The sequence below is a fragment of the Dermochelys coriacea genome, chromosome 6 (genome assembly GCF_009764565.3).
Source record: "Dermochelys coriacea isolate rDerCor1 chromosome 6, rDerCor1.pri.v4, whole genome shotgun sequence".
Classification (NCBI taxonomy): domain Eukaryota; kingdom Metazoa; phylum Chordata; order Testudines; family Dermochelyidae; genus Dermochelys; species Dermochelys coriacea.
In genome coordinates, this window is record NC_050073.1 from 20,206,477 (window position 1) to 20,232,803 (window position 26,327).

Consider the following 26,327-nt stretch of genomic DNA (forward strand, 5'->3'; position numbering starts at 1 on the left):
TTTAGCCAATGATACTATCCAGGAGGAGGAAAGTCTGGAAGAACTGCAGAGGGAGAAAGAAAAGGAGTACTTGTGGCACCTTAGAGACTAACAAATTTATTTGAGCATAAGCTTTCGTGAGCTACAGCTCACTTCATCGCATCACATCGCTGTAGCTCACGAAAGCTTATGCTCAAATAAATTTGTTAGTCTCTAAGGTGCCACAAGTACTCCTTTTCTTTTTGCGAATACAGACTAACACGGCTGCTACTCTGAAACCTGCAGAGGGAGAGTGGGCGACAGATTTCTGAGAATGAGACTTCAGCTAAAAAAAGCCAGGCCAAGACAACCACTTAGAAAACCCTGAAGGTTATAAACCCAGTGGAAAAACACTAGGAAGTTTTGGATTACACATTATAACTTGATCTGATTTTTTTGGGGGGGGTGTTTAATTTAGCTAAGTGCTCTCACTACTAGGTTGATAAAATCTGCCGTACTGTACTTCTCCAACAAAAAAGTTTGAAACTGATATTAAAAAAAATTAAATCTAGAACTTTCAGTAAAAATAGTACATGATTCTCAACCCAGAGAGAGGGTGGGGTCTTTGTGTGTGCATGTGTTTGTTTTTTTAAACACTAGTAGAGACCCATTAGAGGGGAAAGGGAGAGAAAGATTTAAAATGTCAACAAGGAGGCTGTAATGTTGATCAAAATAAAGCTTAAATCTGAAACAGTTAGACAATGCATATGGATAATGTGTTTATTTTATAATACACTTAACGCAACAACACACATTAATATTAGCAGAACACTCCGTGTAGACTTTACACATTTAACAGTCTAATAGTAATTAAAAACATCATTTTTTAAATATATACACATTAAAATGGAGGGAACCCTCACCTCCAATTCATTGCCCTTTCAACTTTTTCTTGGCTTGACAAACTTTTCACCCTCAGCCCCCCCCGCACCCTCACCCATTAGCGCTACTGCAGCCAGAAGAGATTCTCAACTTCTTCCCTTCCTCTACCTAGGGGAAGGAATTCACAACAGCCATAGACTCAGACCTCCAACAGAACCACAGCTGCTTATTACCACACCCCAACACATGAAGAGAGCAAGTGAAGGAGTCACTGAAGTGGTATTGGATAAACCAACCAGGCAGGAGATACACCCCACCTAAAAGGTTTCATATTTGGACCTATGTTGGACAGATGAAAAGAAATTAAGCTTCCCCTAGATCAGCAAAGTGGCCCATGTGCCACCCCCTAGTCAGGTATGCCAAAAGTGATGGAGCACAGATCTTTCTGCCCCAAAATGTTTGTTTGGGGAGAGGAAAGGAGGATCAACTGTCAGCATAATTCACTGCTCAGCACAGGAAAGGTCAACCTACAACTAAGTTCTGCACCACTCAGGTGAAAAATCTGGGAATTCTGAACCAGTTTCAGATACATTTACAAATGGAGATTGCGATGGAATACACTCTTGTATTCACACACTCCATACTATTGTAGTAAACTTTGTACAAAACGTAAGGTATCATTTTAAGGTATCATTTGAAAACTCAATTTGCTGGTCAGTACTGTCCTGGTAAAATGTGTGGGGCAACATTGTATGTGAAGTTATAAGATTCCCCCTGTATGTTATTAAACACATGTCCCAAACCCCACAGCATTGCCAGGCAGAAGTCAGGTCTGCTCTAAACAAAGGAAGGAATATGTGTTTGCCTGAATTTGCATTTAAGCAGTAAACAGTCATCAAGCAAGGAAGGAAAACAAAGGAAGTCCAAACAGGTGTAAAAAAACCCACCAGAGAATATCCTTCCACATAGATTCTTTGTTTCCTGGGTCTCAGATGGAAATTATTTTCAAGAGGGGGACTGAAACTATAAAAAGGAGGGACAACCACCAAAAGGCAACCCTCTCTGTCCTCCTGCCCATTGCTTTCTTGGCACTTAAGACGACAAAAGGAAACAGCCATTGTACTTTGGGGGAAAGGGTCCTGACCTGAAAGTTTTGGTCAGTAACCTGCTCGAGCATGTGATGAGAAAGTTGCTTTGCAACTAAGATAGTTTCTTAAGTAGATACTAGTAAGCATTTTATCTTTATTTTTCTTGTAACCATTTCTGACTTGTATGCCTCATTACTTGTACTCACTTAAAATCTCTTTGTAGTGATTAAACATTTTTTACTGTTTTATCTAATCCAGTGAGTTTAAATTGAAGTATCTGGGTAACTATTTAAGGTAATAAACTGGCATATTATTCCCTCAAAGGAATAACAGACTTAATATATATATATATTTGTACATTCCAGGAGAGGGCTGGGCTATACAGTACAGGATATATATTTCTGAGGGAAGATCTGGGACTGGGGGAGCATTGGGGTCATCCTGCAGTATAACCCAGGCTGGGAGAGCCAGGACATAGCTGGCAAGCTACAGTTACATACAGACACTCAGGGTGTGGCTTACATACTGGAAGGCTGTTTTTGAGAGACCCAGGTGGGAACTACTTCAGCAAGGCATTGTAAAGCACTCACGATTGCAGGGCAAGGCGACACCCCCCCCCCACTAGTCCAAATTCTACCCCTGATACGTCACAGAGATTTAATTAAATTAAATACAAAAAATGAACACAAGTGAATACAATTAGTACAGTAACCAGTTTATTTTATGGTACACTGCACTATGTTTATGAAAGTGGCATTTTATATTGAAAAATGTATAACTGCCTTGTAGAAACTACTGGGGGACTAGATACCTGCGGACCAGATGGTTGGGGCTTTTGGCAGTTCAGTGGACATTTTGAAATTGGGGAGTAAGCACATTAATAGGGTGTTTCTGCAAAGTTTATCAGCAGTGACTTAGTTAACATGGACATTTCAAATCATCTTTAAGTTTCAGAATCAAATAACCCCTCAGATGAATGGGGACAATTCAACCCTTTCAGAACCATTGCTGCAAACTTCCTGCAAACTCAGACAGAAAACATTACATCAGTTAAACCTGAACATGTGAACAGAACTGTTTCTTCACAACAGTAAGGAATAGAAGGCTTTTTTTTTTTTTTTAAATTCTGGAGCATAAACCTGCAGCAAGGGAAGTGTTCTGCAGCCATGCAATACTCTTGGCCCTAACCACAGGGAATTACATGTCAGAAGAGTCTTATCTCCCAATGTATTTTATGCCCTGGTATGTGTGTCCACACACACAGTGCGAACTGTGCCCCTAACTTTCACCCAAGATAACTGCAATTTCACCCACTAATACAGCAATAAACTAAAAAGGCACGTTTAGCCTTGAATGATTATGCTTCTATAAAAAGTATCTCCTTTTCACTCTTAGGTCTTCATTACATTAAGATTTGCACTGGTTTAACTACATCAGTAGTTTCTTAACATAGTCAGGGCCGAATATTTGGCTGACAAGAAGAGCAATGTTGTACTGACAACATAAGAATTAATCTTGGACATGTCTATTTGTCCCTTCCTTCTCCCACAGCCCCAATTTCTGCGGACTATTTTAAGAGCCTTGCTTTTTAGCATACTATTGTGGATTTTGATTGTTTGTTTGCCACTGTTCCCTTTGCTTTAACATTATAGAACCCTGTAGCCTTATATGTGGATGCATCACTATCATGTCAGCCTTTTTAAAAACTGCAAGAAGACTTAATATAGCAAAGTCATTTTCTCAGGTTAAAAAGTAGAAAGAAAGCACCATTATTATTTGCAAGAACAGACATTGCCTAGTCCAAAAAACTAAAATAAAATAAGGTAAAAGAATCTGCTTAGCGTCTTCAGTGCATTGAAGAAAAACACATTTGTATGCCTTCCCAGGGAAAAATCGGTTTCTGTTTCTGGAGGAAAATCTGACAATTTTTTTTTTTAAACCACCACACAGCAGCATTTCATTCCTTTTCTTGCTCAAAGATAAATCAAACTTGAATAAAAACACAAAAATGCAAGGTCTCAAATATAAAGATGGGTGACAGCAGCAATAGATATAGTGAAATCTGCTGCTGAAGCATTTTTGTATAGTTCCAGAGGACATTTCTCACCTGCAATGATCCTGTACCTATGGCAGCTATTCTAAAATCAGCAATCCATTTGACATGGTATTCAGTAATAAGCTTGAGCAGCCACATAACTGATGGCTTGTCTATATGAAAGGAATACGAACAGTTAGTATGCAGTAAGATGGGGTGTAAAACTGCCTTGCACTAGCCTGCCCCACTCCAGCTGTCTGTGTGGATCCTGCTGCTGCTATAGGGAACTTTTAGTGTAGTGTGCTTTGATCTATCCCCTTTCAAAGGCACTAACCATTCTTACAGATCAACACTGAAGTCAATCACATTTGAGCCTCTGCCACCAAAATAATTCTTATCCCAGAGTCACATAAGAGATTTGATTTCTTAAAGCAACTTGGAGCTATTTAAACAGAGAAGCACTTAGAGGTCCCAATCAAGACTGGAACACAAAGACAATGTCCTGACCCCAAAGAGTTTACAATCATGGGGAAATCTTGGTACTATATCCATGAAATTTAAGTAGTTTAGCTGAACACAGACAGTTGACTATAGTGTTATTTGTGATTTCCCTTAAAGCTTTTCAATAAACAGATGTGAAAATCTGAGATCAAGTTTGTAGAAATTGACCCTTGCAACTGTGTGTCGGGGGGGGGGGAGGAGGGGAAGGAGAAGTGAGTGCAAGATTGTACTTCCTAGAGCTTTTAAGCGCGCTAGCATACTATTCCTTTTCATGCCACTAGATCAAAGGTGTTACGATTCTTCCTAACCAGTTGTGTACAGTTGCCAGACTTCTTAAAAAACAAAGTATTGTTTAATCATAATAGCAGAAAAACTATTTAGTGAAAAAGGATTTTAGAAAAAAAAAAAAAAAAAAAAAAAAAAAGACAGCCTATACATGTCTAACTTACCTAAAACTGTACACTAATGCGATAGCAGTCTAGCTTTTTCAGATTCCCCAGCGTGTGCCAGCGTCAGTCTTGTTTCTCCAAACAGCTCCCGAATGACTGCCTTTTCTCTTGAGAGAGCACCTTGACATTCAGCCTTTGGTCGGGTCAGTTCCCACGCTTTGACCCTGCTTGTCAAAAACTAGACGAGGAGGCTCAGGAAGTCAGGCCAGACGACTCAGAGCTAATGGCTCTGCCACTGTCTCTTAAAACCCATAAAGTATTTGCTAAGCAGTAGCTCTTTTACATTCCTGCTCACTTTTTCCCCCCCTTACAGCCTGCTGTTAAACTAAATCAATATATATTAATACAGTAAACATCTCAATAACCGGGTCAACAAACAGTATTCATAAATCACAGACCCACATCCATCATAAAGAGCAACTGTCCAACTGCTCCCACCAAGAATCGATATAAAAATAAGCCTGGCTAAACAAGTAGAATGATCAGTCATTCGTCTGTACCAATCCTGAATGGAAGATGAAATCCTTTTTATAGGAACACCTAATTGACAATGCAAACTTGGCAGGCCCTGGTTCTTTCAAGTTAATATACAGAGAGAAGTTACTGTACCTTAAAATCCAAACAAAGGACAAGCCAGTTGTAACAATACATTTACCTTCCTTCAGAATCCCTAGACTGAACATGCTTCCATTGCCCTAGCAATTCCCTCCCTTTGATAGCGAAATAAAGCCTGTGGTTTATTTAGCAGTAAGCCCAGGACCCAGAGAAAAGAATGAACAAATTAAACAAACAACAAACTAAATAGTCCAATACACAAATCAAAGCAAGAGTTTGAGTAAGAAACAAAGCTCACATAATAAAGCTATAAATGGAGTATAACTATTCTAACTATGAATCAAGCTGGCCATTAGTCCATCTCTGAAAGAGGATGGCCCATCACCAACAAAAAGGCATTCTTCTGTTCTTGCTATATTGTAGTCTGTGCGCCTTGATCAAAAAAATAATTTTTTAAAAAAAGAAGTGTACCATGATATTATTTGAGGCAATCAAAAAGCTATTGAAGCCAGAACTATAAGATTGCATTTTCATAGTCACACTCCTGTGTTATCTATCCACAAAGAAAAAACTTTAAAATGTCTAAAAACATGCAGAAGCTATTATATTGTATAAAACTCACCATGAATAGCAGTTTTAATCTTTATTTCACTGTAGTTCTAAAAATAGACAGGCAACTGCTTTTAAAAAGGAACAAACTGCAATATGATACCAAACACCATACACTTATCTTCCACATGCAAGCCATATATCAGACATGTTTAGCATCCCATCTCAGAGGATGGGAGTATGAAATTGACATCTAATAAAATAGTTAATTTCAGTGGTGGTTTTACAGTTTATCCATTATTATTATGTCTGCACACACAAAACAGCCTTTTATGTGAGCACAGAGTGAGCGATATATTATGCGTCAATGACACAAGCAGCAGCATGAATCACCCAAATGAGCAACACTGGCCTTTTTATGAAACTTACACTAACAGACCCGTCACTGAGTTGGGCTTTGGCCGCTATTATTTATATTTTCACAAGCACTGAAGTTTCCAGTGCAAGATGAGGTTTTTGCAGACATATTTAAAAACATCACCCAGCCTTCAAGGAAAGAAAGAAATGTTTCACCCAAGTCAGAGTCTAGGTGTCACATAAGGAAATATGAGAACACAGAACTCTACATTCCCCCCCACCACCACCACCACTGTACAAACATTAGTTAATCTTCACAGTGCCCCTGTGAGGTAGGTAAATATTATTCTCAATTTACAGATGGGGAAATTGAGGTAGGAAACAGCTGTGGTTCAGCAGAAAGGGCAGAGGAAAAGGAATTCCCATCTCTGCCACTGACTCACTGTGTAACCTTGGACAAGTCACTTGGGCCTTGTCTTCATAGGGGAAAAACACAGGCTCTTACCTCATGTTAGGTAAGACATGGCAACCAACAGAAAAAATCCTAGTGAAGACAAGACAATTTGTAGTTTTCACACAAGTTAGCAGGTCCAGGCAAAGACTGGCTCCTCTATAGTCTTTGCCTGTGTGACTTGTGTGAAAACTACAAACTGTCTTGTCTTCATTAGGATTTTGCCTTGTGTTTATTGCCATGTCTTAGTTCATAGAACGTAAGAACACTTTCTAGTGAAGAGACACCCTCAACCTCTATGTCTCAGTTTCTTTAACTGTAAAATAGGGATAGTTATACTTTCCATCTTTGTGAAGAACTTCGATATCTATGGATTAAAAGGGATTGTATCAGTGCTAGGGTTTTATTATTAGTGACCTGTGTAAAGCCACACAGAGAGTGAAAGACTCAAGAACAGATTTCAGAAGTCCTCAGGTTCCAGCTCAATCCTCATTACTCTAAAACACAGCATCTTTCAATGGACCTCTAAATCTAAAGTAATAAAAAGAGAACTCTTCAGCTCTGGCTAGTGGCATTTTTCTTCCCCCTACAATTTTTCAGCAGAAATCTTTAGTTTAAAAAAAAAAAAAAAAGCAGCAGCAGCAGCTCCACTCCCAAGGCAGGATATTTAGTAAATTGTAACCTTAAAAACCTAACTTTGTATCTTCCCAACCCTAAGTTTTAAAAAACTAATTCTTATTGCCAGCACTACTTTTCCCCCAACTGCTGTCTGGTTCTACTTCCTGCATGATAACCCTCTTAAATCCAATGAAAAGCAGCCTGACTTTGTCATGAAATGTAACTCAGGAACCTATCCTTGCAACAAAGCCCGATGCCAACTCTGTTCCCATATTTATTCAAGTGACACCATCATAGGACCTAATCACATTAGCCACGTCATCAGGGGCTCGTTCACCTGCACATCTACCAATGTGATATATGCCATCATGTGCCAGCAATGCCCCTTTGCCATGTACATTGGCCAAACCGGACAGTCTCTACGCAAAAGAATAAATGGACACAAATCTGACATCAGGAATCATAACATTCAAAAACCGGTAGGAGAACACTTCAACCTCTCTGGCCACTCAGTAAAAGATTTAAGGATGGCAATTTTGGAACAGAAAAGCTTCAAAAACAGACTCCAACAAGAAACGGCTGAGCTTGAATTAATATGCAAACTAGATACCATTAACTTGGGTTTGAATAGACTGGGAGTAGCTGGGTCATTACACATATTGAATCTATTTCCTTAAAGTTAAGTATCCTCATACCTTCTTGTCAACTGTCTAAATGGGCCATCTTGATTATCACTACAAAAAGTTTTTTTCTCCTGCTGATAACAGCTCATCTTAACTAATTAGCCTCTCACAGTTTGTATGGCAACTTCCAACTTATCTGTATGTATATATATTTCTTCTTATATATGTTCCATTCTATGCATCTGATGAGGTGGGCTGTAGCCCATGAAAGCTTATGCTCTAATAAATTTGTTAGTCTCTAAGGTGCCACAAGTACTCCTGTTCTTTTTGTGGATACAGACTAACACGGCTGCTACTCTGAGATCTATGACTGAATACATATTTTTATTCTCCTTCCCCACTTACATAACATCCCCTCTCCTTGCATAACAGTTTACTATTCCTAAAGCTCTTCCCAGGCCAGGATGGCTGATCTAAGATTCCTTTAGAGGAAATGAGTTATCTGATCAGATTCGCCAGTAGGTGTGTCCTGGCAGAGCAATGCAAAGTCACTCTTCCTCCAGGGCTAAAAATTATATTCCAAGTAAGTGCTGGAGTCTGTGTGTGTTCCCTGAAGTAAAATGCAGAACTCCTCTGGGACGCCACCAAAATTTGTAGCTTTTTTCTGTGCTTTGGCCAGACTGCATCCAAGTACCTCACACCCCTCTCGGCCCCCCCGCAAGTGACATAAGTTCCACCAATATAAGTGCCGGCATGGAAAGCGCTATGTTTTCAGGAGAGCTTCTCTCACCAACATAGCTTCTGCCGCTCGTGGGGGCTGGAATAATTAAACCCATGGGAGAGCTCTCCCCAGCCGGCTTAGAACAGCTACATTAGAGCGCTTACAGCAATGCAGTGCACCGCTGTAAACTCTCTCATGTAGCCGTGCCCTTCGTCACAAAATTTCATGCCACAGATTGAAGTTGCCACAATGTTTGTTGTGGTCAGAAAGGCTCTTGGGTGTTGCTGGGAAAGTTTAAACAAAAATCTTATATTCTAGGTTCAGCCATGTCCTTGCTTGCCCTTCTGGCCAACCAGACACTTTTTTTTTTTTTTAAATTCTCCCAGCTTTCAGCTCACATACCTACAATATTTGATCCAAGTTTTCCAGTAACGCGATCCATGCCTTGTATGCCAGGCAATGGGTCCAGCCTTTCCTCAACACAGAAAATTCTCTCCTGCCCACCTTGCCAAACTAGTTTAGGTCAAATTGTGTGTTCTTCCGCTTCCCTTCTCCATTTAATCTGATCTTCACTTCTCTGAATGGAAGTTCCTTGCGATCAGTTTTTATCACCTTCTAGCCTGCTTGGGCTAAGGGTATAGACTTGTAACAAAAGGGTATTAGGCTAAAGCACAAATCCATTAGCTGCAGTGGATGAACCACAGATCTGAATAAAGATACACCAGCAAAGAGGCAAGGGAACTCAGCTGCAAGGCTGGGGTACTGTGTGGGCATGTGAAAAGGTCTCCCCCACTCCTACAGAGTTGGAGTTCAAGGTTGGGGAAACAGAGTACCCTAAATCTTTTCATTGCTTGGTGGGGGAGTACTGTATAGCCAGAAAACAAAACTATTTAGATTTAACTAACCTAGATCTCTTCATAATTTAGAAGAGTGATATTGGGTGCAAGAGCCTTTCATAAAAACTACTCCGAGAGGAAAGGTTTTTAGGTTGGCCCTTTGATGCCCTTTCTGTCATAGTTCAAGACAACTACACCAGTATTCCTATTCTAGGCTCCAGGCTTCTTAGCCATCACGTCTCTTGGGTGAAGACAAGCATCTTTCCCTCCTGACTAGTGCATGTGCAGGCTGCTCAGTCCCCTGACAATACTAGGATATCTTCCAGCAAAAGACAGACTGCCTAAGCAGACCTGCTTCACTTCTCTACTCAGAGAAGGTAGACATTGTAATTGCCACAGTTAAGTTACCACACAGACCTTTATAAGCAGGCACATTTATTTTTAAAGTGAAAGCATTAAGCATTACAGACAAAAACATTAAGAACATTAAAACCTATACACATACTAATAAGCGGACCAGAGATCAACCCATCACTCCAACAGGGGTTCTGGTTGGTGATTAGTCCTTCAAAAGGTCACACGGGGTTTCTCCTGTGGTCACAAGTTCATCACAGTTCAGCTCAGAACCAGCAGCCAAGTCTTGTGGGGCCTAAGTGGGCCAAAGACCATTGAATCTTTTTCTAAGTGTTAGAGCCCCTGTAAACAAGACGTGCTGTCCTTTTGTTGGATCAGAAAAAAAGCCCCAAGTCAGTTTATCATCAGGTTATTGACCCAAAAAAATCTGATGGTTCCTGGAGAATCCAGTTTGAACTAACAAGTTTATGTGAACCTCTCCAGGGACTGGATATTCCCTGGAAATGTTACAACCGGAGTGACTTTAACTAAGTCACCACCCCACACTGTTCTCAGTTCCTGGAGGAGCTGTATTTTTACTGTTCCCATGGAAATACATACAATCTGAGGATCCCATAAACAATTGCTTTTTAATACAATGGGCTCCATGATATTAGGTTTAATTCAATGATGTTTAACTTAATTCAATGAGGTTTATCCAGATATTGGGGAAGATTACCCTATTTGTCAGACTTGTATAGCAAAACCAACTGCACAATCATTTTCTTTTGAGTTGCTATGTGGAGTATCTCTTATCTATGTTTTTGCTTTTGTTTTTTTAACCTGATTTACGTAAGAGAAACACTACCAATTAGAGAAGGTTACTATTTTCAAAGCTCTTTGCATACAATTAACCAACAATCCTTATACACTTCTGCAAGGCAGGTGAAATATTTCCTACTTCACAGAAGGGAAACGGACGCAGAGAATGAATTAAATGGCTTAGGATAGCACTAGTGAATTAGTGGTGGAGCTAAGTTTACAGCTTTAGAGTGGCTGGCCACCAGGCCACACAGTCCCATAGACAACACTGTATCTTTGTCCACCCCTGTATGTCTCCATCATATTTGAGAGAGTATGACCATTCACTGCAAGAATGAAACTGGGGCAGCAAGAAATATTCTGCATTGAGGGTGGACAAACACAAGTTAACTTATGCTACAATTAAGCCTCATCTGTGTTATCCAGAAAAAAAATATACACATGAAAAAACAGAACGTCTCACGTAGCCTCCTTGCAGACAGACAGCTCAAAAATACAAGCTAGTCTCCTTCAACATCCTCCAATCCTGAATAACCAGTGTCTATACACCTCACGGTTGAAAAATATATATACATGCGTCTCTGTGTGTGCGTGCGCGCACTCTTCCCTAGGAACGAAACAGTAAAAGTCTGTGGCTGGAAAATGATGGGTTATGGGAAGAAGTCAGAGAACCTCAGGTGAGCCTTTTTTCAGATTTTGGGTAGGCACAACCCTCAATCGGATGTCCGAGGGCAGGATTTGACACACAGACACATAGCACTGGGTGTCCTAGGTCTGCCCAATACTGCTTCTCAGTCAGTTGTCAGAGAACAACTCTACAACAGGCACATCCTCAGTTTATTATACTGCCAATGTTTCTCCAATCATTTATTTTTCTGGTTTTCCAGCTTTTAAGATAATATAGGACATCCAAAAAAATTACATTAAAAGAATATTAAGGCTGCAAAGCAAAGCACTGAAAAGTTCGGAAATGCTGGAATTGAGGTTACACAGCACACACTCTGTCAATGAGTTTCAAGCTATTTGCTGGTGGCAGTAGAATGCAGAGACTGAGGAGAATACTGTAGTGGTTGGAGACCCTGTGCTCTTCCCTTATTCAGCTTTTCCACTGTACCCCCACACTTCAAACCCTCCTCTCCCTGTACCCCAGTCCCCCAAGCTCCGGCTCTTTCCCTCTCTGTGTCCAAGTACTTCCCCTCCCCAGTTCCCTGCTGCTCTGCTCCCTCCTTCTCCCAGCTCCTGCAACCCCTTCTTCCTCTGCCCCCCCCCCCCCCCCCGGCCTTCGAAAGGCTGTTTCTCCCTTCTCCTTGGTGCTATAGGGAAAGAGACAGACAGACAGACTCTTTTCTCCTTTGCGGTGCCCAATGCCACAATGGCCCCAGGTCAATAAGAGGAGAAATTACAGGGGGAGTCCTGCTCAGCCTCAGGCTGCAGCATACTCAGTGCAGACAATCTTTGGAGAATTTAGCTGCCAAATTCTAAACAAGTCTGGGCATGTGCAAACAGCTAACTTTCCAAGGCTCATAACTTGGCCACATTTGAGTAGTTTTTAATACAACTGCAGAAGGCACGCCCCTGATACTAGAATAACCCCCGGACAAAATTTCAAGTCCCTGAACCAAAATAGAGCTCTAGTACGAGCTTCTAAATGAAACAGTTGGCACACAAAAAACAACCAAAAAAATCCCACAAAGGGCAAAGTAGTGGTGTTTTTCCTAATCTTGTTCTCAGGAACAGGTCAATCATTTTACCTGAAACTTTAAAAAAAAAAAGATTCAATTTGAGACAGACACCCAGCATGAAAAATTTCAGCTTGAACTGATCAAGTTATAAGCAACCGATAACAGGGTCTTATAAATGGAAAGCGTCAGGCAACTTTAACTAGAGGTGGCACTAGCAATGCTGCTCCGCCTTTAATTATATGTACACCCTGTGCCCCCTATGCCACCCCCTTTACACAAATCCCCTTTCCTCAGCCTCTTTAAATTCCTTTAAGAGAATCTTACAGGCATTCAAGAGAAACTCCCCATTTCTTGTTAAGTTCAGATCTGAACTGGCTCCAGAATAGATAACTAACTGTTACATTCCTGGAATGACTGTTTACATTCACATTGCCAAGACATGAACATCAAGAGTTCTTTAACCCAACATGTTACTTACAAATCCAATCTACTGCATTGTACTCAGGTAACTGAAATCCCACCTCTCATCTGAAAATTTCCAAATCACCATTCAGAAAACTATTCCCATTGCACTTTGCCTTCTTTCTTCTAATGCTATTTTGCTAATAAATTATTGAACTCCCTACACTCCCTCTGACTCCGTTACAATAACGGGTTATGAACCACCCCAGTGCACCCAAAGCAAAACTCAATTTACAGCCGTGAATTGACTGGTTGGATATCTGAGAAACAGTATGATCTGAAGACAGGGCTAGACGCCGGAACCTCCGAGTTCTAATCTCAGCTTTGCCAATGTCCTTGCCTAAATCTTTTAACTGCTGTGCTTGTCTCCCAATCTGTAAAACGGAGGCATATTAACTAATCAAATACTGCCTACTTGGTAGGTAACCTTTGCAAGGCAGTTTACAAACACAGAATTATATATTTTTTATATAATTTATAACCTAAATTACTTTGAGATAGCACAGCATGGTTTTCAGACATATTAAACAAGTCCAAATTGAAGGTCACTTTCCCCTGCTCCCTACCTGCACGCACACCATTTGACACAGTCACAAAGTGATGACTAACTCCTTTATCTCCGGGCACTACCCAGCATCCTCACTATCACAGAGAATTCGTCAACAGAAAGAGGCCACTCTCACACAAGGGTTGAACAGAAAATGCCCAAGAACCTTTTCCCACCACCTAACAATGCAGCATATGGGGGAAACTGAGGCACACAGTATTCATACAAAATATTACAGAAGACTCCCATTCTGTGACAGACAGCAAGTCACATTTTTAGACCACTAAGGTGTGCACGAGGTACAAGAAAACCACCACTTTTCTTTGGGCTAAATGTCAGTAGTACATCTACACAACCTATGGCAGCGAGTTTCCCAGTCTGGATCAAGAGACTGGGGTTTGTGCTACCACACTAAAAATAGCTGCATGGACAGTGCTTTGAAGTTGTGGCTTGGGCTGCAGCTCGGGCTTTGAAGCCCACCTGCCTCCTTAGGATTCAGACCCTGAGCTCTAGCCCGAGCCTCAGAGGCCACACTGCTATTTTTAGCAAGGTAGTGTGAGCCCAAGACGATCAATCTGGGCTGGGAGATCTGCATACCCAGTGAATGCAGCAATTTTAAGACTGTCTAGTTAAAGAGAAAAACATGGTGTTTTAAGCACACACACCCACCCTTCAGTACCAAGCTTTGCTTTGCAATACTGTCCAGTCACACCTCTTTCCTCTGGACTCCAAAACGCACCCTAACCGGAGAGCAGTTTACTACTGAGCAGAGTTAACCCTCAATTTATTTTAATTACAGCTCCAACATTGGCGGTGTACAAAGCCACTGAAATATTGATAGCCCTTCCTGATAAACAGGTCTGTGACAGTTATATACAGGCATTACAGGGAAGAGAAAACAAAAGGCAAATCTTTCAGCAGCAGGTAAGTCACTGTGGCAAATGTTGTAAGGTGCACAGTGCATGAAAGGCTCCCCCACCCCCGTCCCCAGCTCTGTTGGAAGAAGACAACAGGTATGCATTATTTATATGGTTTAAAGACTCAGAACTGTAGATCATTTGACAATTAGGAGTTCACAAGCATAAAGGATTTTTGTTGATTCAATTTGAGCTTTTAGCTACATAAGAATACAGGGGTTTCAGGTAGGACAAAAAAATTAATGGGGCAGTTCTTGATAGTATACAGAAAGGTTCTCTTTCTGTACCCCCACTTTCCTCTCCTACAACTACGTCCTCTTCTACAGATTACTAGATGTAAACAAAGCCACACGGTTTAGGTCTGCCGAATCACGTAGGTCTGCCAGTTGGATCAGAGGGCACTGACACAGAATCAGTTAGTGTTAGTCATAGCACCCACTAGAAATGGCATCTGGTGGCACAGAGACATACGCATTGCAATATCTTGAGAGAGGAATAACCTTACCTCATTTCAACTTCTACCTCCAAGAAAAAAAAAAAAAACAATACACAAAATAAACATTTACCAGATTCTAGTAGATTCCCCTTAATTAATATAAGACTGTGTGGAAATGAAAACATATCCATTACAATATTTCATTGCAGGTGGAAAGAGGTTTGAAAGATTAGGTGAAAATTTTGCTCCAGTGCATTATACATATAAACCACACCCTTTAAGCACCATTCTCACAAGTCAAGGAGGAAGAGTATTGTTCACTAACGTTAAACCCCCATTTACTATCTCTTAGTACAATAATAGACCTTTGTTCGTTAGCCTTACTATGGGAGGGGGGGCGGCGCGTGGAGGAGAGAACATGAGTATGTTAGAACAAAGAAGGCAGCACACATTCTGCTACCTATGAGAGCATCAGGCCACGTTCCAGCAAGTCAGGCCTGATGCCTCTTCTAGACATACAAACCCAGTCAAACTTTTTGTTTGGAGGGGGAGGAGGGAATGCAGAAGCATGGAAAAATTAGGTTTATGAGAAAGAAATGATTTATGTTAACACATTTAAGTACCAAAATTCCCTTAAACTACTGGTCTGCTAATAGCTAAGCATATAAGAGCTTTAAAAAGCTTGTTTATTTTGGGCAGATAAAGGAGGCGTTTCTATATAGGAAAACGACAAGGTAGGTAAAATAGTTCCGTGACTTAAAAAAACCTGCGTGCACAAGCACTAAATGGATTCTATTTAGGCCTGGAAAGGAAGGCTGTGTGCTTGTTAGAGCAGCACAGTGGTTTTCCTCATCTGCCTCTCATCCTTACTGCCATACTGACCTACAGTACAGTAATGCTAAGCAGCTCTCCTCCTCTATCCTTCCATGTCTCAGACACTTCCTGTCTCCACTGGACACAGTGCATTTATTTTCATGCCTCAAGATTCCTTTCTATATGTTCCAGGAATCCTTTAGCATCCTCTGTCCAGATGGCAACCTTCAGCTGAGGGGAACAAGGTCTTGGAGAGTCTTTTCTTGGCCTGCTTCTCAACAGGCTGTTGGAACAGCGAGAGGCAGGCTGAATATCACACAGACTCAGCTCTGTTGCACTGCAAAAGCCCTCTCTCAATTTCTCTAAAACTTTCCTCAATACCCTCTGTGTCTTCCATCAGTGTTTTAAACCTTTTAATAGCCTCTGCTTTCCAGGGCCACGCTTTGTATGATCAACTCTCTACAAAGCCCTGTAGACATCTGATCTGATTCTCTAGCAAAATCCAATAACAAAGCAAAGGAGCTCAGAAACCAATGTGAGGCATCCAGAGCGTCTGCTTCTTCACAGCATAGGTAGCTGTTCCTGTCAAAGCAGGGTTTTGCTTTCAAAATCATTAGTTCTTGGTTCCAGATTTAGTGAACTCCATCCTCTGCAAGAGACCACTCCGGGGGGGGGGGAGGGGGGGGAATTTATGAACTACAGATAACTATTACTCTAGTGAGCAAATTTTAATCTGACCATCCCAGATAACCATCACCTTCATCTCTAGTTTAGGACAATTGCACCAGATGGCAAAACCTGAAAACAGACAGAAGCTTTTTCACCATCCAAGGCATCATGGAGTGACCTTATATAGGTTTCATTCCACCATTTCAAAGGTGTGGCAGCAAAGGCAGGAGAAAACCTGCTAGTATTTTGCGTCTGACTGGGACATCTTGGGGAGATTAACAGAAATGCTACAGTGTTTGGGACTGGGATCATGTTCTCCTTTGGAAAACACCTAGCACATTTTAGCGCTACATTTGTAACATTACAAATATTCTCTTCTGTTATTTAACAGCTAAGTATTAAGCTGAAGTTTGGAGATCCAGTTTCATGCACTTCCTGTAGATTGTCATTCAAAGTCACATACTATTTCAGGAACATTTTGAAGAACTAATCATGGCTACCATTTTGCCACCATTCATCAAGCAGGCATCTATGCACCTTTGCTGGTGCTTAACTCACCATTCAGGAGTTAAATCACACATCTCTGTTAACAAGCGGGCAATCCCCAGCCAGCTCACATTTGTTAATTTTGTCATTTTGGTCTTCATGTACAAACTATTCATCAACCTCACAGCCCCAGTACAACAGCATCACAATACATGCAAAGCACACTGCTTTGAGAATGGCCAAATTAGCAACTATATCCAGGAAAGACAGGTTAGTCAAGTCATCACCCCAGCTCTAAAAACCAGACCAACTCTGACTTCCCAAATAAAGAGAGGACTGCCTTAAATCATGGTTCCAGCAAGTCATTCATGTTTTATTGAGAACAACTGTTAGAAAAGGAGCATTCCTACGGGGCCACTCAAATCCATATATTGTTTCATTATAATCACTTTAAGCCTATCCAAATGGTCTACCACCACTCAAGGTGGTGTTATGAGGCTTGTCCCTGAACAATCAGACTGTACTTTAAGAACAGCCTATTGGGACAAGTTCTCTGGTGAGTGAAGCACAGTCTTATACTTGCGTCTTGTACTTCACAATCAAAAATTCAAATGTTTCATTGGCGCTACTCTAATGTGTTGGATCATATTAAAGAAGTTCTGTATTAAAATCACAAATGAGCTTGATGCCCCATAGTTTAAATTCCAGGGTATTACTAATTAAGAGGTCTCTTGGTTATTGGTACTGTTTCTCTCCCTGTGTGTGTGAAACTTGCAAACTGCGAATTGTGTTAGTACATTCTAAGACAGAGTCTGTTCTCAAAGCAATTTTGTAACAACAACTACTCACACAGAGACTCAAAGCAATACTCTATAACAGAAACAGCACCCAGAGACTCCCCGCCCTTTTGTTGTATTCATCTCGCTTTGTTAACAATTGTGATTAAAATAGAGATAGAGGATGTATGTGGATGGATGCTTGGTGTGGATAATAACTGAATGATCAGGGAGGTGCCAGCCTAAGATTCCAGTGTCCATCGGCTGAAGAAAGCGTCAAGTGGAAATAACCAGAGGACCCCCGGAGGGCAGACTGGAATCCACCCAACAGCCTCAAGAATAGGAGAACCAAAGAACAAGATAACATCTGGCAGCATGGAGCCGTCAGGAACGTGCCATCTGCTGATTGATTCAGCAACAGCATGATGAAGCAATTCCCATAGACTCGCATAGGAAGAAATTCCTATAAAAATGGACTCTAGAAAGTGAGAACTTTGGGGTCTGATTCTGCAAACCAACTTCCAGGAGCGTCAGATGAGCATCTGACAAGGCCCTGCTCCCTCCCCATGTCCAGACCACTGGCTTGGCATGAACAACTCTAAGACTGGTAACTATGATAACAACCTTACAGAACCTCTGTGGGAGTGTGTGTATGTGTGAGAATGAACGAATGTATGAATAAATATGAAATTGAATGGAGTGTTATAGCTATAACTGCTTACTATGATTCTTTCTGTATTCACAATAAATGTGGCATTTTGCCTTTTCCCCTTTAATAAGATCCTGCTGGTTTTTATTTTATTGGCATAACAAATGTATTTAAATATTGAACAGTGTTTCACACATTTCCTTCTGTCTGAAAGTCAAACAATGCCAACTTTGGAGTTAACTGCATCCCATTAATGACAAGGCAGTGCAGCTGCTATTCAGGTGCAACATTAGCAGGCTATCACCACACAAGTCAATACACTAATATCAGTACACCTTTCCCATCCCATCTCATTATATTTAGCATTCTACCATCAGGTCCTTACTTGATATTTAATTGTTAAAATGCAATGGGGCTTAAAGGCAAGCTTTTACAGATTACAACCTCCCAAGGGGCCTTATAGAGTTTGCTGGTGGGCAGGACAGCTCCAATGCTCAGCTCTCCAGTTCTGCCCTTGCTACTTCCTTCAGTGACCTCTTCCCAGTTGGCTGGGCACAAGACCAGAAACGGGATGCGTTTCCTGCCAGCTCAGGAGACTCCCTGCCGAGACTGTACCTGCAACTATAGACAGGAGCAGAGAGAATAGCCTGAGTGGGCAAAGAAGTGGTCAAGCCAGCAATGAAGAAATTGAGCTTCTGGCCCAGCAGCAGCAACCAAGCAAGTCCAATTCCTACTCCTTCCCATAGCAAGTGTGGTTCATGGGGGAGATGGGGAGAGGGAGACAGGAAAATTCTTGGGGTGTTCCTCAAGTGCATTTGTTTATATTGTTATGCACCCAACCAAAAAAAAAAGCTAGTAATGGTGAATAAAAAAATGCTTTTATTGAACTGCTCTAATCTAGAAATGAATTAGTTTGTGTTTCTCCCTTCAATCTGCTAACCCATTTGAGTATGTTCAAATTACAAAAACCTACCAAATATGCTATGCTCTGCTTGTTTAAATTGTACAGCTTGCGAAAGGGGTTGGAATGACAGCCCTGTAAACTGGACTTCTCTGCTTATTCACACAATGGGTGCAGCCATAGTGCAAGCTTCCCCAGGATGCCTTGCTAATGAACTTAACCCTGACTTGGAGGAACAATCTCCAGGAGGTGATCAAATAGGCAGACCACCACTACTCTCCCTGCAGACTCATAACAGTACTAGAAGGTCTCACCCTACTGAGTAAGGCCATATTTACATTAACTAGCTTACAGCAATACAGCTGGACCGATGCAGCTGTACCACTATAAGATCGCTTGTGTAGCTGCTCTATGCCAGGAGAGCTCTCCCATCGACATAATAAAACCACCTCCACGAGTGGTAGTAGCTATGCTGGCGGGAGAAGCTCTCCCCTGCCAACACAGCTGTCCACACCAGTGCTTTCGTCCGTGTAACTTATGTCACTTGGGGATGTATTTTTCCCAACACTCGCGTGACACAAGATATACAACAAAAGTGGTAGTGGAGGCACGGCCTAAGTCTTATCTAGTAAACAAACTAATACCGATCTACCGTCAGGTTCCTGAGTGCCAAGGAACCATTTGAAAGCAGAGGAGCCACTCCATTTACCTCCCTCGTGCCGCTGGGGGATTAGAAGTTAAAAGCTGACAGCATGATTTTGATTCACAAAGTGGTCCTGTAAATTTTAAAAAAATACTTTATGATTACTGGGATAATTGGAAGAGCAAAATTTAAATAACTACTCCTGAATGCTGGTTAGTAAATCACACTGAAGAATTAGGGTGAATCCAGAAGCAGCTCTGGACATTGCTTTATTTAGGATCTTTTTGGCTCCATTCAGGTTAAAGGGTAGGTCATCACCAGGTGCATATTATTCATTGCTGTGAGACACTGTTTCCAAGAATCCCTGCTGGTTTTAATGCAAATTATTTAAAGCTACCAGCTCTGAATGCTGTAAAGTCTAACATTATCTGCTCCAAAACAAGCATGTTAGACCAGTGCCTGCTCTCCATTCAGAATGTGAAGCAACAAAAGATGATCTTAATGTAGTCCTTGGGCAGGAAAATCCTCATCTTTGACATGCAGGCACAATACAAAGAATGAAATTGTAGCATCCCAGAAAAAGCCCTTGAAAAGAAAGATGAGTTTGGGCTAGAGCCTGTCCGAGAAGGAAAAATTTCTCAATTTCAAAGGAAGTGATAGAACAAGTACATGCAATATTTCAAGTCCAAGATGGGGCTCTTCATCTCTCTCTTTGTTGAGGAGAAGATGATGGGGTTAAGTGCTATTTCCTCATATAAATTAAGAGAAGACAATATACAAAAGGAAACGTATGTATTGCAGTATTATGAGTCTTGTTCTCACTTGTTAAAGGAATTCAGTTCACATTTCAACAAACAAAGCTTTGAGTGAACTCTGGAGCTCAGTTAGCATTCGCTGCACAGGGGGGAAGAATGACATCAAGAGTATTTAAAAGGGTGGCCCTGAAGAGCTACAAAATAGACCTTAAAAAGATTTTAAAATGTCGACAGTTGTCACCTTTTGCTCCTTGAACTCTGTTGCCATCTGTAGTCCTTAGGCATTTCCTGTATCGCACAACAGCACTGCAATAGACACCTTAGGAGAGGAGATTCCCTTGTGTGTTATTTGGACCAAAAACCCTAAGTGGGGCACACTTTATAGACTCTCCCTTCATTTTGTCTCCTTTTCTCTCTATGGAACGGTTGGAATGAAATTCCCAGACCGTGTGGTATAATTAAAAACAAGATTTCATTAAGAAATCGGAAACAAAACCAGATTAAAACGTAAAAGGAACTGAATATGCACAACATGTTGATTCTGACATTTTGCAAGGCTCACTGAGATAGGCATCCCTTACTTTTAATTATAGTGAATGAAACATCACCTTATATTTCTAGAAAGCAGTCTTCTCTCTCTGATCCATTTGGTGAGCCAGAGATGAATCGATTCTCAAGTACCTCCTCTTTCAGCTATAGCCCATGATCATTTTGATTGTAAGGGCACTACCAACTTCAAAAGTAAAATCCCCCCTCCCCCCCCAAAAGGTATTACAGAAACAACTTCCTCAATGAGGACATCACTGCCTCCTAAGAAGTGTCCACATTATACTCCCTGTCCTTGGTAAATCACTTTGAGGTTCCTGTTTTTCCTCCTTGTTGCCATTATTTTTTCAACTGTTTGAAGGTGTAGCCCCTCCATGGATGATTTCAGTCCACATTTACATCTCCATACCCTGTGGATGATTGTTACTGAGCTGCATTTATTTACATCAGCGGAGGATCTGGCCCAAGAATTATAGTTCTCTCATACCAGTATATGAAAAGTCAGTTACGAGCAGATTAAAACCAGTTATCATAATACCAACCTCAGTTGAAGAAGATCGTTAATGAAGCATAGGCAAAGTGAGCCAGATTTCATTCGCTAGGATTGTCAGTGCTCTAGCTGCAGAGTCATTAGAGCACAGGCAGACACAATAAACTTCCCCACCATGACCTGGAGGGATCACCTTCTCCTTTTCTACAACCATAGGGAGTGGGGCTTTAAATTTATCAGTTACCTACTAACAAGAAACTACAGTAATATGAAAGTTGGAGTCCCCAGGCAGGGTTCATAGACAGCAACCTGGCAGGAATCCAACAGAGTACGGCATGACGAGGAATTTAGCTTGTGACCTGGATGTTCTCCCTCTCCACCCCACTTGTACAATTTCATATCAGCCTTTGGCTAATAGGTTTAGTCTTTAGCCTTTAGGTATCTGGAAAAAAATTCCAACACCTATGTGAGAACGAATGGTGAGAAGAGGGAAGAGGTACCATTTAAAAAAAAAAATAATTCCATCAGACATTTTGAGGAGGAGGGGGAGAAACAAGAAAAAAAATACATTGTACTATGAGAAAGAATATATGGTGTAAAGCCACAAAGGGAAAGAAGGTAAAACAAGAAATGATTACTTACCTGTTTCTGTAACAGTTCTTCAAGATGTGTTGCACATGTCCATTCCACTGTAGATGTGGGTATACCCAGTGCACCAATGTCAGATATTCTTCCATCAGCAGTACCATCAGGGCAACCCGAACACCCTCTGCTCCATCAGGTTACTGTGTCCAGGTATAGAGGGCAGAACCACCCTGATCCCTTTCAGTTCCCTCTTACCAAATACAAAGAGGAGGGAGGGCTGGAGAATTGACATGTACAACACATTTCAAAGAATCACCGTTACAGAAAAAGGGCAAATAGCCATTTATTCTTTAAGTGATTGCACATGTCCATTCAAGTGCAACTCAAGAACTTTAAACTGGAAGTGGGCTCAGAGTCTACTCGAATAGGGAATGGAGACCTATTTTTCCAAATCTGGCACAATCTCTAGACTGCTGATAGATAGCGTAGCAAGAGACAGCCATATGGAACGATAACCAAGTTGCCACCTTACAAATCTCCAAGATATGCATGAGGGCCAGAGAGGCTGCAGAACTTGACTCAGATCTGGTTGAATGAGCAAATTCTCTATTTGGGAGCATCACATTAGCCAACTGGTAGCATAAGCAAATACAATTAGATATTCAAAAAGAGTTCCTTTGGGTGAACACTGTCTGTCTGCAACTGCAATGAACAGTTGCACTGAAGACCTAAATGGCTTAATTTGATCTGGGTAAACAGCTTTGGCTTATCTCACATCTGCAGTGTGGCGCTTTTCCTCATCTTTATGCAAATGAAGCTTTGGGAAGAAGGTTCGTAGAAAGACTGATTGGTTAATGTGAAAACCCCTTTAGTAGGAAACTTCAGGCGAGGATGAAGGTAAACTTTGTCTCTACAGAAGATTGTATACGGTGGTTCCGATACTACCACTCAACTCCCTCACTCTTTTTACCTGAGGTAATAGCAACCAGAAAAGCCACTTTCATTTAAAAGTGTGGCAGGGAACAGGTCATCAGCATTTTGAAGGGAGTGGCCCATCATCTTTGCTAAAACTAGGAGAACAGGAGTGTTTGAAAACTGGACACTGAAGACAGCAGAGATCAGTGGGAGAGAAGTAAAATTTTTCACCCACATTCCGCCACATCTACCATAGAAGCTGACAAAGACGACCATACTTCTAGTTCATAACATCACCACCTGCCTGATACTGCTCCATCTTTGCTAGTTAACCTTCTATTCCCAATAGATTATATCTGTGTCCTGCAACCAACATTGTATTACACAGGGCAGAACTCTATAAAAACTATCCAAATGAAATCGCCTGTCACACCCTTCATGCTGACAGATATTTCTACTCGGACAGCAATGAACTGATGTTACAACATCTGGTGAATTTGAAAAATATAAAAAACAGAGGTGAGGGCATAAAAATTTTATTCTTTAGTAACAGTCCTGTGATAAAACATGTCGAGATAACGATCGCACTGTCAAAAATTAGTTTAAAGAAAGAAGGGCTCCTTGTCTAGCTCTGCCGAGGATCAAAAGGAAACATCAGTGACTGACTTGGACACCGCCCTGCTGGGTGACCTAGGCACATCACTTCATCTCTGTGACTCTGTTTCCTCATCTGTAATATGGGGATAATGATGCTTTTTCTCCTTTGTAAAGTGCTTTGATATCTGCTGAAGAGCGCTACATAAGAACATAGGTAAATCCAGAAAGCACCTTTGGGCCATTGCAGTTAGTCAGCCATATACACTCTGTTCCAGTGTTTTAAACACAGCCACCTTGTACTGCTCCCACTAGCCATTTGTTTATATGAACTACTTTCCCCTTCCCCTCTCAACAAGATCTAAAGAATTAGTAAATGTTATAATAAACAATGTACTGTTTTTTCCTACAGTCTTTACATGCAGCCTTGCTGCCTTTGTAGTGAATATACTTATTTTTTTGAATCTCATGCAAGTAGGTAAGACTTGCAGGGGAAATGGAGTCCGATTACACAGGAATGGGAAAATTACATACAAATATCCTAAATCGCACTATCTGCTGGCAAATATAACCCAGAAGTGTCATCAGAAAACAAAAATGCACTCCAAATTCATAAGTTCCTTAACATTAACGCCATACATCCCTTATCCAACAACACTGGGAGCCAAAGAACAATTGAACTGTGTCAAGTATTCACCTTTGTGTTAGTGAGGGTGGAGCAGGTGACAAACATTTCTAGTCAGAAGTTCTCATCCAAGTTGTTACAGTGTCCAGTTTGGTGGCCTAGTAACAAGAGTTCTGTACTGCCAAATGAGGAACTGTGACTAACTTCCCATCTCTTGCTCACTAACACCTTATCTGACCAATGCTACTGTCACAATGCATATAGTCCTAGGCGGGGAACAGCCCCGCATGCCTGGTTCAGCTAGGGCGCTGTAGCTACACCTCTGTAGTGCTGGAGTGCAGATGTTCCCTACAGTGATGGATGGGGTTTTTCCTGTCAGAGTAGGTAATCCACCTCCCCAAGAAGTGGTAGCTAGGTCAATGGGAGTATTGTGACCTAGCCACGTCTACACAGGGGTTAGGTCACCATAGCTACAGCACTCAGGGGAGCAAATTTTTTACACCCTGGAATGACGTTGATAAATGCAAAGTAATGCACATTGGAAAATTTAATCCCAACTATACATATAAAATGATGGGGTCTAAATTAGCTGTGACAACTCAAGAAAGATCTTGGAGTCACTGTAGATAGTTCTCTGAAAACATCCACTCTATGTGCAACAGCAGTCAAAACAAGGGAACAGAATGTTAGGAATCATTAAGAAAGGGACAGATAATAAGACAGAAAAATATCACATCGTCTCTCCATAAATTCATGGTATGCCCACATCTTGAATACTGCATGCAGATGTGGTCGCCCATGTCAAAAAAGATATACTGGAACTGGAAAAGGTTCAGAAAAGGGCAACAAAAATAATAAACGGGGTACAGAACAGCTTCCATATGAGGAGAGAATAAGACGACTGGACTTTTCAGCTTAGAAAAGAGACTACTAAGGGGAGATATGCTAGAGGTCTATAAAATCATGACTGGTGTGGAGAAAGTAAATAGGGAAATGTTATTTACTCCTTCTCATAACACAAGAACTAGGGGTCACCCAATTAAATTAATAGGCAGCAGGTTTAACACAAACAAAAGGAAGTATTTCTTCACCCAACGCACAGTCAACCTTTGCCAGAGGATGTTGTGAAGGCCAAGACTATAACAGGGTTCAAAAAAGGATGAGCAAGGATGGTGTCCCTAGCCTCTGTTTGCCAAAAGCTAAGAATGGGCAACAGGGGATGGATCACTTGAGGATTACCTGTTCTATTTATTCCCTCTGAAGCACCTGGTATTGGCCACTGTCAGAAGACAGGATACTGGGCTAGATGGACCTTTGGTCTGACCCAGTATGGCTGCTCTTAGGACATCACTACGTTGATCTAAAATTTTAAGCATAGACCAGTCCTCTGACTCCTCCAGCCAGTTAGTAAGTGACAAGACAGATTCCAAAGGATTCGCTATTTAATTCTCTTTTTTGACAAAGGAATGTTAGCTGCCACCTAGGACCTCACCAGTGGATGGCACAGAAGTGAGGAAGTGGGTCTTGTTGACTGAGGATCTCTTACATCAGAGCATTTAAGAGATGGAAACTACTATCTCATACAGATGGCAAAATTGTTGGTTACGATAACGCCGCTAGCACTTATTACCACAAGAAAAAGCTAGTTTGAGGCAGCAAAAACACTGGCTAAGCATTATGCTGACTGTTTTCTTTCCCTTCTACTGCTACACCACCACCAGACAGTTTTGAGCTAACTCTCTTCCCAGTTTTTGCCTGCCTAGGGAGTATCAATACATGCCCATACATGTCTGCAGTAGCGAGTGAATATAAAGAATCCTCTTACCAACCCCGGCAGGATGAGCAGATGATGAATTCCATTCCAACAAATTTAACAGCAGGGATTTTCCAATACGATGGAGGTGGAAAAAAAAATAAGGATAATATTTCAGACTGTTGTGCTAAAGCCTCAAGGAAAAGGATATGGGAGGTGCAGGAGTCTGTAGATCCTTGAGATCTGGTAAATTGAATAGGGCTTGAAAGATCACTTTTCCAGGTTTCAGCAAGACAGAACTTCTT

General features: G+C 41.2%; 1 protein-coding gene across 5 annotated transcripts in view; it reads right to left on the reverse strand.

Moving 5' to 3' along the window:
• Positions 1 to 26,327, reverse strand: part of MOB2 (MOB kinase activator 2) — a 166,366-nt gene that overhangs the window by 81,582 nt on the left and 58,457 nt on the right. The window contains exon 1 of one of the 5 annotated variants that reach the window (XM_043517789.1): positions 26,095 to 26,144. The exons of the other annotated variants lie outside the window; for them this stretch is intronic. Coding sequence (XP_043373724.1) covers positions 26,095 to 26,129 — 35 coding nt within the window. The 5' untranslated portion in view covers positions 26,130 to 26,144. Of the gene's footprint in view, positions 1 to 26,094; positions 26,145 to 26,327 lie in introns of those variants that run through there. 5 annotated transcript variants of the gene reach the window in all.